This window comes from Ochotona curzoniae, unplaced genomic scaffold (genome assembly GCF_017591425.1).
Source record: "Ochotona curzoniae isolate NIBS_2020 unplaced genomic scaffold, NIBS_Ocur_1.0 scaffold_2476, whole genome shotgun sequence".
Taxonomy (NCBI): domain Eukaryota; kingdom Metazoa; phylum Chordata; class Mammalia; order Lagomorpha; family Ochotonidae; genus Ochotona; species Ochotona curzoniae.
The window spans coordinates 7058834-7071216 of NW_024467095.1; the positions used below are offsets into that span (position 1 = coordinate 7058834).

Here is a 12383-nt window from a genome sequence, read left to right on the forward strand (position 1 = left end):
TAATGGCTAAAGTCCTCACCTTGCATGCACTGGGATCTCATATGGACACTGCTCCGTATCCCAGTTGTTCCACTTCCTTTCCAGCTCCCTGCTTGTGGCCTGGGAAAGCAGGTCAGGTTTTCCCTTCATGCTTTTCAGCCTTAATAATTATTTGAGGAACTACACTGTCGTACAGCGACTTAAGCCACAACCTGTACTGCAGGCATCCTACATGTGTGCCAGTTCCAGTCCCGGCTGGTCCACTTCAGATCTAGCTCCTTGCTAACGCCCTGGGAAAGCAGCAGGTGGCCCTTGTCCTTGGGGTCTGTCCACTCACGTGGGAGCCCTAGGTGAAGCTCACAGCTGCCGTCCTCTGTCTAACCCAGTCTAGCAACTGCAACCATTTGAGAAGTGAACTAGCAGATGAAAGGTCTCATTCTTTTCCTAACTCTGCCTATCAAATAAATGAAATAAATTAAAAAAAAATTTCTTTTACTCTCTGCTTTATATGGTTTTCTGTGTACTTACACCAGAACCTAATATTCCATTGAAGTACCATGATTTTAAAAAGGAAAATGGCTTCCAAGTTCAAAAAAACCATGATGTGTTTGCTTTGATGTTTTAAGTCTGAAAAACTCAACTAATGTTTCGGCTACTATCAAGTTTCTGCTTGCGTGAGGAATTTTTACTTCTTACGGAATTTATTGACAGAATGAAATTAGGAACACTTTCCAAATTAATAGCTCACAGATTAACTTTTTGTTTAATAAGAATGCTTTTAAATTAATTATGATGAAGTACAATGGCGGCTTCTATTGTTTTCACTATACACAAAAACTAACGATGCCAGTTTATGCTTCTATACTGAGGAAAACATATATAAACTACTTAAAAAGAACATCTTAGGTCAGGTGCGGTAGCCTAGTGGCTGAAGTCCTTGCCTTACATAAACCAGGATCCCATGTGGGTACCATTTCGTGTCCTGGTGGCCCCACTCCTCATCCAGCTCCCTGTTTGTGGCCTGGAAGGGCAGCTGAGCATGGCTCAAGGCTCTGGGACCATGCACCCGTGTGGGAGACTCAGAGGAGACTCCTGGCTCCTGGTTTCAGACTGGCTCTACTCTGGCTGTGGCAGCCACTTAGGGAGTGGACCAGCAGATAGATCTGACTTCCCAGCAAAAATAGATAAATCTTAAAAACAACAACAAAAAAAACCAAAAAAACCCACTACACACACATTTCACATCTGAACCCTAGTCAATTTCACCTCAAAGAACACCAGGAATTTCCTTAGACTACTTAAATCTTTAGATCTCTAGCACAATTTGAGATACAAAAACCGTAGGTACACCAGATGCTTCCTTCAGAAACCTGCCATTATATACTCCTTTACATTTCATAAAGCTGTTTCCTCTTCATTCTGTGAGCTCATGACATCGTGTTCATTCACTCAGTGAACTATTCTACCCATTACATGCAGGGAGTAACAACAGATGCTGAAGAAAACATATTCTATACTTAGAAATTTCAACAAAAAAGGCGGAAAGGTAAACAAAATGTTATGGATAATTGTATTTTATACTAAAGTTAGGTTACAGGGCCTGGAAGAGATGAAACTATCCACGTGACAGCTGGAAGAACAAGTCAAGTCCTCCCCTTTCAACAAGGGGACCAGACGAGCAGCAGTATTAACCCTCAAAGCGGATGAGAGTTGTAAGCTGAGAAAAAGCATCCAACACACACGGTGTGCTTGTTACATGCCAGGCACCACGTCAGGCACCAGGTCAGGCACCGGGCACCCTTAAGAGGGCAACTCCATGGAGAAGGCACTTACTGTTAATTCCTTACTTTTTGGGGAAATCTGACTGGGAGACGAACTAATTTGCCTCAAGTGCTAGAAATGGACCAGTGTGTGGTATCTACACTCAAGCATTACATGACAGAATGGCAATATCACAGTTATTTAGGTCTGATTGAAATACAAGACCTTGAACATCATCTCCAAAGTTAGGCTTCCTGGGGCCAGCACAATGGTGTGGGCAGGCTAACTCTCCACCCTGACGTGCCAGCCTCCCTTATTGGTACCAGTTCATGTCCCTGCTATTCCACTTCCCATCCGCCTCTCTGCTTATTGCACTAAGAAGGGAGACCCAGGGAAAGTGCCTGGCTTCAGACTGACTGAGCATGATCATTGGGGCCATTTGGGGAGCAAATCAGTGGGTGCAAGATGGTTCTCTTCCATCTTGGTAAAATCTGCCTTTATAATAAAATAAATCTAGTTTAAAAAAGGAGAGAGCGAGCGAGTGAGCTGGGCTTCCTGGCAAAAGCATTAGGGATCCAGTCACAAAGAGGCAAGGGCAGAGACCTCGGCTCCCATGCTGGGAGCTGAAAGCTCAGTGTACACTTTGTTACTCAACAGTCCAAGTGCTGCAGGGAAAGAACACGCAGGAGACATGCCCTCTACCCACAGATCCTGCTCCGACTTTCTTTTCTAACTGTTGTCACAGAATAGCCACACTTCATTCAGTGAATTTTTGTTACCAAACAACATTAATTTAATCATCTGGTCAACCAAGAGGTAACGAACCATATATTAATACAAATAATTAAACTTTCAAGCGAGAAGTACATGGAAAAGACACACTTTGATGACAGAAGTGACCACATTTAGAAATCAAATTTAAGTAATATGGTAAAGGAAAAAAATGTTAAAATAAAGCTGGAGAAATGAAATAAGACAGAAAAGTAAGTAGTTCATGAAGGCAAAAAAAAAAAAAGTTTATAAATTTACTTCTGGCTCCACTTGAACACATCTCATTAACGCCTGTAACAAGCACCAGCAGATCAAAATACATGACCAGTGTTGAGGTTCAGGAAAGAAGTCACAGCTAGAGCCATGCACGTAGGGCACAACTACCAAGACATACAGGTTGCAGCTACGGAAATAGATTCTTCTAATTGCTAGGGGAAGGCAGAGGGGTTATAGGAATAATAATAATAAAAAATAATAATAATAATAAAAAAAGATCCTTTGCCATTAACAACTATGTTCCTTCAGGAAGTGTTTCTCCTTTAGAGTGGCTTGGAATGGTTCTTTTAGTTTAAACCTTGCATTACAATTTCAAATTCACAATTCTGCTTTTCTGTGTCACGCAGCTGACCCAGGAACAGTGAGTGTGAACTGTTTTGGCCTGGAGTTCCTCTATGTGAGAAGTCTGAGGGACACACGGCAGTGAATTAATAGCTTTAAAGAACTTCATTGTGCTTCTTCAGCTAAATTTATTTCCTCTTAACCCTGTGGCCAAAAGAGAAGAGGTTATTAAGTTTCATAGTGGTATCCTCAAAAAGTAATTGTGCATTTTTAAAAGCAAAGCTATTATTCTAGATCAATTTCTAAGATGCCGCCTACTATAAGGCATATATAAAATTACACCAGTAGTATAAATATTTAAATGACTAAATAATAAATTTTGTTCTCTTTGATATCTACAGATTTTATTTATAAGAACCATTGCTTCTCCTTTTTAAAAATAAACTGTCAAAAAAAATCAAAAGTAACGAGACAAACCCAGAGGAGGTTCCCATAATCGCTGCTGTTGAATGGACATGGTACAAGAGCATGACCTCTGAACTCTGACAATCCTGGGTCTAGGTGCCACTTCAACACTTTCTACCCTGCTAAAACTCTCAAAACCTCACTTCACTCATCAGTGAAATGATAAAACCACCTACTTCTAGTTTACAACAAACAGGAATACTCTGAGCAGGAATATACAAAGTACGGCTTTACACTCATCTATTTTTAACAGCTCCCCTCCCTTAGACCATATTTAGAACTAATACTACAAAAAGCTTATTTTTCAAACTGATAAAGGAGCAGGAAGAGTAGCATGACTTAAATGTGACTTTAAAATATCCCCACCAACATCCTTCTCCCTGGAAAACTGAAAAGAACATTTTGATAACTGAAGAGTATTAAAATTCTACTTCATGAACTATTTTTCCTTAAATGAGTAGACTCAGGGATGAAATCTACAAGTAAAACATCTGTAGATTATTTTCACAAAGATCCCAATATCCCACCGCCAATTCACATCAGGAACGCTCACTGGCTGAACCAGCACTGCGCCGGCAGGCCACAGACGCCTCTCCTGCCCCCCCACGTGGTGCTCCCAGGTGCCAGATCACCAGGGATCCTGGCATCTTGATGTGCTACCCGGCCCTTGGCAACACATGGCGGGTCTGCATTGACTCCCACACTGAGTACTCCCTCCCCGGCTCCATTTTTATCCACTTGAACTACTAATAACCACTTCAGAATGATGGAATACAAGCACAACGACCTCCTTGACAACCTTAGCACTACTTCAGCGCGTACGTGTGCGTGCTCATGCCCAGGTTCCGTTGCAGCACGGCCTTGTTTACCAATACCACACATGTGAACAGTGCCCAGCAGCTTCCATGGCACCGGCCGGCTGGGCCCGCGGATTATGGAGAACTGTGTTGCTGTCTCCACTTTTTTTTGGTGGTTGTTCTTCATTACCACTTAACAGAGAGAAAACATTTTTAAAACCGAATTTAAACCTAGGGGAAAGAGAACCTTGGATTTTGATGTGAGAACACAGAAAATAAAAACAGGATAGAGGGTTGCCATTGAAGAACGCCTCTCGGCTGACATTCGAGTTTTTGAAACACCATCATGTAACTGCATGCATTGCCGACAAAACCTTCCTGAGGACACAGGCGCGTGGCACGGCTCAAGCCAGGCATGTCCCAAGCGGTCACAACTCCTACCATGTTAGTTACTTGGAAGTCTGAGACGGGCCTATGTCCTCTCCAGGAAATACTCAAAAAAAAAAATTATTAGGATTCCTCCCCACCCCACCCATCGCAGAGAAGCATCAGGCCTTTACCCGGCAGCCCAAGGGAAAGGGCGAAGAGAGAACTCGTTCTACGATCAGATTTCTTATTTTACACGTCTGAGGGCTGAAGCCGCTCATCTGGTTCCACTGCTGTCACAGCACCTAGCACACGGGGACTCACACCACCTCCTCGAGAAGAAGTCTCACCAGGAAGATACAGGGTGCCACCCAGCAGCCCCAGCGCACCTGGGGCAGAAAGAAAAACCACCAAAAAGCAAAAAAACCAAAGGCGAGGGTCCTTGTTTTTTTTATTTTTGTGGGCAACTCCGCTCCCTCGCAGGGAACATGGAGCTTGCACGGCTCCCCCAACGAAAGTGAAGAAGATAAAGGGAAACCCGTGCAGGAGGAGGAGGAAAAGCAGCATTTCGGCGATGGGGCGGAGCAGGGGGGTGCACAAGGCACAAGTGAAGGTCTGCTTCCTAAGCGGGTTTCTCCCCTTCCCCCCCTCAGCTCCCCGCGAAGCTCCAGGTCGGGCCCCGGGGTCGCTCCCAGGCCCGGGACACAGACCCCCGGCGGCACCCCAGAGTCCCTGGGCACCCCCGGACCCCCTCGACCGCAGCCCACCCCCGCACGGCCGCCGCCCTCGGCTCGCGCCCCCCGCCCACCGCGCCGGGCCCGCCGCCGCCGCCCGCTTCCTATTTTCGGAGCGCGCACACACACACACACACACACACACACACCCTACAAGGAGCGGCGCAGGCAGGCCCCGTCAGACACCAGCCCCCCGCGCGCGGCCCTCGGCTCACGGTCAGGGCCGGGCGGGGGAGGAAGGGGCAGCCGAGGGCACAGCCCGCCGGCTCGAGGGCCCCGTCCGCGCGGGGCTGACACGCCGCGGCTCTCCCGGCTCGGGGCCCGCAGCCTCGGCCGCCGCCCCCGCGGCTCGTACCTTCTCCTCATCAGACAACTGCTCCTCCAGATCCGCCATCTTCCTTCTGGCGACAGACCGTGGCGGCGGCGGCGGCGGCCACCTGACTTCCCCCTCTCGGTGCGGTCCTCCGTGCCGCGCGCCCCCGCCAAGGGAGGGGCCCGCCGTCCGGGCCGCCGCGCACGCGCCTCGGGAGCCCCGCCTCCCGCAGCCGGGCCCTGAGGGGGCCGGGCCGCCGCGCTGCGCGTGCGCGGGCGCCCTGGCCGCCGGGAGGGGGCGGGGTCTGTTGGCTCCGCCTGCCGCAGGCTGGTCGGCATCCGCTGGCGTGCCGGGTTCTGTTCCCCGGCGGTGACCATATGGACCCCGTCTGCGACGAGTACATTCTGAGCTCTTGATTTCGTTCCCATCAAGGCCTGAATTCTGCCAGTTCCAAATGTGAAACAGTGTACAAAGAGGGGGCTTTTTAAAAAAAACATTTTTTAAGTGCTGGAAAAATACTCGGCTTGGATTCAACTAAACACACACAACCCCAGTCCATGATTGTGAAGACTGTGTTTGCTAAGTTGATTTCTTCTTTCAACAGATATTTGTGGGTTTTATTGTGTCCCGGGGACTATGTTCATCTCTGCCGTAAATGGAAGACAACCCTCTCTTTTGGGAAAGCTGACTTTACCTGTTCATCACACACACACACACACACACACAGCCGTTGGGGGAGGCCCTGCAGGGGACACTGGCAGGCAGGGATCCTACCGTACCCGGCACACAGGAAAATCTGAATTGTAGATAAATAACAGTTTTGGAAGAGGGCAAGTCCTAACAAGCCTTTCACAGACATTGAAGAAGCACCCATTATTTTCTGATTTTATTCAATGTTCTTTTCTCACCTGTGACATCTGGCAGTCTTTTTGAAACTACAGATTTACAGGAGAGTAAAGATGCCACCAATCATGTTTTTTTAAGTGTCTGGCGCGTGTGCTGCTCTGTGAGGTCGGCTTCTGGGGGACAGCCTGGGTACAGTGGAAACCCCAGAAGCCAGGACGCAGGGCTCTGGGTTCCAGTCTCAGCTGACCTGCTGGGTCCTGCCTGTTGCTAACGGGCACGCTGGGGGCCAGCAGCTATGGCTCAAGTGCCGGAGTCCCTGGGCCCGAGGCTGAGTTCCTGGGCTTAGCCCTGGCTGTCGGGAACGTTTGTAGAAGGTTCTCTCCTCTCCCCTTCTCCTTTTCCCACTGGGATGTGGGGCCTGCTTCTGTATGGGAGGTTGGTGTCGTAGGCAGTGGTTTTAGCTGTTATGCTGTCCCACAGGACATTGAAACAAGTAATTTACTGAATGTTCACACGCAGGCTAAAGCGGCTGTGTCCTCTGGAGGGCGAAACATTAGGGAGAAGACACAGAGGAGAATAAATAATTAACAGCAAGTTTACAAGAGAATTCCTCATTGCAACCTCCTGAAATAAGGTGCTTATTCATATTTTTAGACCCATTCCACTGAAGGAAGAAAATCCAGGTTAAATGATTTGTCCAGTGTCATTCAGTTTCTCAGTCACCTAGCTAGGCTTGGGAACTCGTCATCTTCCTGTAAGCATCATGTTCCTTTCTACTCTGATGTATTTCTTCCTTCCTGTCTGAAATCTGAGTGACAGTTCAGCTCTCTTGTACTGCTAAAGTCAGCAGGACTTCTGAGTTTGGGTTTTGTTTGCTTTCTCTTCACTTGAGTTAGCAACACCTAATATCACACTGTGCCATTAGTAAACCATGAGTGCTCGGTGAATGTCGGCGGCTTCACTGGCTGTGCTCTTCCTCTGGAAACTTCACTCAAGTCTGATAATGCTTGCAAGAATTTGACTCGGAGTATGTTTATGATTGTAACCTAGGTGATGCTTGACATGTGGTTTCCACAGCAATACCACCAGAAATTCTGTGTAATTTCTGATCTTTTTTTCTTCAGTAACCTCCCAGTGCCAGCTTCCTGATACAATGAAAGGAAATTACAGAATCGTGGGGTACATGTAACCCCTTAAGCCATCTCATGAAACATGATATACATGATATGACTGCAAGGAGAAACCTACTATATTCTTGTATTAAACTGGAACATTTGAGACTGAGAAATCTTTGATACACAGGGATTTGTAGAACTGCGAACAGGTGTTAGCCAGCAAAAGACGAGGTCCTGGGCCGAGTCCCTAGCCAAGAGCAGCCAGGCTAAATGGCAACAGAGGAGAGTGGGCTGGATATAGGAGCCAAGAGCAATTCTATGACAAAAATTTGGAGAAAGAGGTCTCACGTAATCTCTCCTCTTCTCTCTCCCTCTTTCCTTTTCTCTCCCTCTCTCTCCCTCCAAAGAAGGAAATTGTTTACATTGAGCCTGCACTGACTACAGAGAAGAGAGGTGGCACAGCTAGACGGGAACTGCACAAGAAGCATTGGTGTTTTGACGATGGTTGAGTTGTGTAGTCCAGAAAGTTCGTTCACTTATGACACGTAGTGAGACCTGGTGGTCACTCAGCTGATCTTTCAGTCAAAGCTTCACCAGGTATTCAGGAATATGGAACGCTCTTTGTTGTTGCCTTGGCACACAGCTCTTAGCTGTTCAACGTCCTTTGTCTTCCCTTCCTCCATTCTCCAGCCCTTGGAATTAAAGTTAGGACATTTCAGGAATTTTTCTTCATCACTTCATAATCTGTTACTTTCTGATGAACAAAAAATAAGTAGGAATATTCTTACCATACAGAAGTCTACCTATTAGAATTCCTACTGTTTTTAAAAATTCGTTTATTTCCATCATGTTTGAAAGTCACAGAAATAGAAACAGAGAAAGTATCATTTTTTAAAATGTCCTGCACATCTTACCAAGCAGAAGGGCTTTTCTTTGTTCTGCACTTATTTTGAAAAGAAAAACTTTGTAGTGGCCTAATCAGCTAATTCTCCATTCTGTGGTGTGGCATCATATATGGGTAACAATTGGTGTCCTGGTAGCTCCACTCCCCATCCATGTCTCTGTTTATGGCTTGGAAAAGCAGTAGAAGATGGCTCAAGTTCTTGGACTCCTGTACCCACAATGGAGACCTAGAAGAAGCAGCTGACTCCCAGCTTCGGATTAGCTCAGTTGTGGCCCTTATTGGCTATTTAGGGAGTGAAATCAGCAGGAGGAAGACCTTTCTCTCTTGTCTCTCCTTTCTCTGTAAAACCTGCCTTTCAAATAAAAATAAATAAATCGTTTTGAAAAAAGGAAGACTGTCCAGAAAACAGTATTTTTCTCCAGAACAAAGAGTAAGCACATTTACTGTCCGTGAAAATGAGAACTAATATAAATATGCTGACACTCTTGTTGCTGGACTTCCCATGTGTCACAGTATCAGTCGTATCCAAATTAAGGATCTAACGCTTTCTGGCAGAACCCAGGAAATTGTCAAAGACTGACATTAGCTTCAAAGAAGGTCAGAATCATGGACCCCATATAAAAGGGATGGATTTTAGGATATGTCTTCAGCCTAGTCTCCCCACCTCCCATTCACCCCTAAAATAAATTTCATTTTACTCTGGACTTCTCCAAAAATGCAAGTGGGCCTAGAGATGAATGAGTATAATAAACACCTATATACCCGCAGTCCAGCTATAGGAAATGCTACCTTGCATTGCTTGCATTTGCTTGGTGCTGGTGTTAAAAAGGAATAAAGCATTACATGTACAGTTAAGGTTTCCTGTATTTTCTAACCTATTGTCACTCTCCTCACCCTATCCCACCCTCCCAAAATGTAAACACTGTCACAAATTCAATGTGTATCATTCTTTTTTCTCAAACGTTTTACTATTTGTCAACACTGATTTACACATAAGTGGTGCTACAAGCTGCTTAGAACCTCGAGCTGCTCTAGCTCGTTGCCCTGTGCGGGGCAAGAGGACTCTGTTGTTGAATACATAACCTAGGATATAATCTGGCTTCAGGTTTGCAAAGAATCTGTAAGGACTTGCTGGGGAAAGCCAGAAGGCAAGACTGTGACCGAGTCCTGGGAAAACACTGAACTGGAACTGTCAGTCCTAGAACGTGGGCTCAGATGGTCAGATACATTGACCAGGAGTCAGTTCAAGGAGGATAAGGCTAGGTCTCCTTACTTAACCAGGTAGGTTTGCTATCTAAGCCTACAGGAAACACTCAGTGCCACCATTAGTTTTGGAAGGCCAGCCTGGATACAGGGTAAAATACAACCCTCTCTCCAAGATCAGGGGTCTGAAGAAAGTTTTCTGGGGCTAGAAAAGAGTTCACTGATATAGTAGTTTCTTCCTGGTGGGGCCCATGGCAGGGCCATGTAGGCATCCATATGAGGAAGGCTCCATTAAAGGAGCAGATGATGCTTCCAGTTCTTGCGTCCCAGCCAACCACACGGAAGGCCTGGATGGAGTTTCAAGGCCACTCTCTCTGACACTGTTCTTTTTGAATATACAAAATAAATATCTTTTAAATAGTAAAAATTAATTTTGTATTAAAACATAAGTGACTTTCAATAAGATACTTTCTGTGCAGCAGTGAAACTGGTTTTGTGTGCTTTAAGCTTTTGGAATTTTAACAGGTCACATTCTTGCAGGAGAAATTCCTACAAGGGTCTCTCTTGTGTGTAGATAATTATATCCCAATGAAAAAGAACACACTTAATTGTCCTGGATATTTAAAACAGAAGGTAGGTTTGTTTGGCTTTGCATCCATGCATTACCTAAACCAAAATGTGTTTATTAAAAAATAATTGAAAGTGAGGAAGCAAAAAGGAGGATGCAGTGTGCTAAGGGTTTTGATGTTTCCATGGTTAGTACATAAACACTGCATTAAACACAGTATCTGTGCAGATACAATTTTAGTCATCAAGAAAAGACACAGATGTTTACATTAAGCAAATGGGGCGGGAGGTCTCAGGTGCTCAAGTGCCAAGAGCAGGAACACCTGTGGCTGTCAGTGGGCAGATAAGAACCCGTATGGGGTAGAGGCCCGGAGGCCTTAGGGACCTGCAAGATCATCTGGGCCTTTGAGCTCACTCCTTCCCCTCCCCTCCCTCCTCTTACCCTTTTTTATTTGTCTGGGAGCTCAAGGATTTTGCAGCAGCCCTGCCACCCCTCTACCTCTGTCGCCCTGCTAAGTTTACTGCTTGTTATGTCTCCAGCTGATTGGCAGTGAGAAGACTGGCAGTGTTAAGGTTTTTTTGTTTTGTTTTTGTTGTTGTTGTTATTTTTTTCTTCATAAATGCTAAACGAAACACCTAGGATGAAGTGACACTTTGAAAATACTGTTGATGCTGATAACATGTTTGAATGTGAAAAGGTTGGAAACTGTCGCGTGTGTTGTTCCATTGTTGGCAAAGTATCACTACGACTTATAATGTTAACATTGCATATGTAGATGAGTGGATTGTGTGTTTCCACATAGTATTACTCTGTTTATTAGAACCTAATGAACAATACACAGTTTTTCTTTTCAATGATAAATGAGAGCAATGATGGTCACCTTGAGTATAACTTCTACAGCCTTTTTGTAAAATGGAAAAAAAATTATAAAAAATAGACCTCAGGGGCTGGCAGTGTTTGTACAGCAGGTTAGGCTGCAGCATTCCCATTTGGGATCGCCAGCTCCAGGTGCACCTGCTTCCTATCCACCTTCCTGCCAATGAGCCTATGAAAGCATTGGGAAACAGCCTAAGTACCTGGACCCCTGCCACGCACGTGGGAGACCTGGATGGAGTTCCTGGCTCCTGGCTTTGGCCTAGCCCAGCTCTGCCTGCCCTACGATTGAATCAATGGATAAAACAGCTCTTTCTCTTGCTCTCTCTCTCGGTGTCACTCTGCCTTTCAAAAAAAGAAATAAATCTTTACAAAAATGGGCTTTAGATTTTAGAGCAGTTTAGGTCTAGCTTCACAGAACAACTGAAGGACAAGTGCACAGATTCCTCACCCGTCTTCTGCCCTCACCCATGCATAGACCCAGTCATTATCAACATCCCCGTAAGAGGATGTTATAACTAACCTAAGGTGATGCGTTACCAAGAGTCCAGAATTCACATTGGGTTCATGTTGGGTGCTGTGCATTCCATGGCTTTGACTGAATGTGTGACAATATGTTTCCACCATTATAATGTCACACACAACAGTTTTACTGCCAAGAAAAAATCATCTGTGCTCACCCATCCCTCTCACCACCCAAAATTTAGAAAACACTGGCCACTCTGACTTCCTTCTTGGTTTTGCCCTTTTTTGTATGATATGTGTTTAAACCCATATGAGGTTCCTGGTTCCCAGCTTCAGATCGGCGTAGCACCAGCCGTTGCGCTCACTTGGGGAGTGAATCATCAGACGGAAGATCTTTCTCTCTGACTCTCCTCCTCTATGTATATCTGACTTTGTAATAAAAATAAATAATTGTTTTAAAAAAGAAAGCTTAGGAGAATTAGTTGTAATTCACATTTGCATGCAAATCAAGCTGGCAACTCTGGCAGATCTGAGCAGGGAACAAAAGACCATTTCTAGCTCTGAGAGTTAAAAAATAGGCTGTGTTTCATAAAACTATCCCGCATTTTTCCCTGCTTATTTTTAATGTCCTAATGTGAGAGATAAAGGGATGTTTTGAGGAAACT

The 12383-nt window shown here is 45.4% G+C and overlaps 1 protein-coding gene across 2 annotated transcripts in view; it reads right to left on the bottom strand.

Moving 5' to 3' along the window:
* CAPZA2 (capping actin protein of muscle Z-line subunit alpha 2) overlaps positions 1–5891 on the bottom strand; it is a 36933-nt gene extending 31042 nt beyond the window's left edge. The window contains exon 1 of one of the 2 annotated variants that reach the window (XM_041002481.1): positions 5787–5891. In XM_041002481.1, coding sequence (XP_040858415.1) covers positions 5787–5825 — 39 coding nt within the window. In that variant the 5' untranslated portion in view covers positions 5826–5891. The remainder of the gene's footprint in view (positions 1–5786) is intronic. The other variant, XM_041002482.1, reaches the window with a different exon arrangement.
* Positions 5892–12383: the final 6492 nt, after the last annotated feature.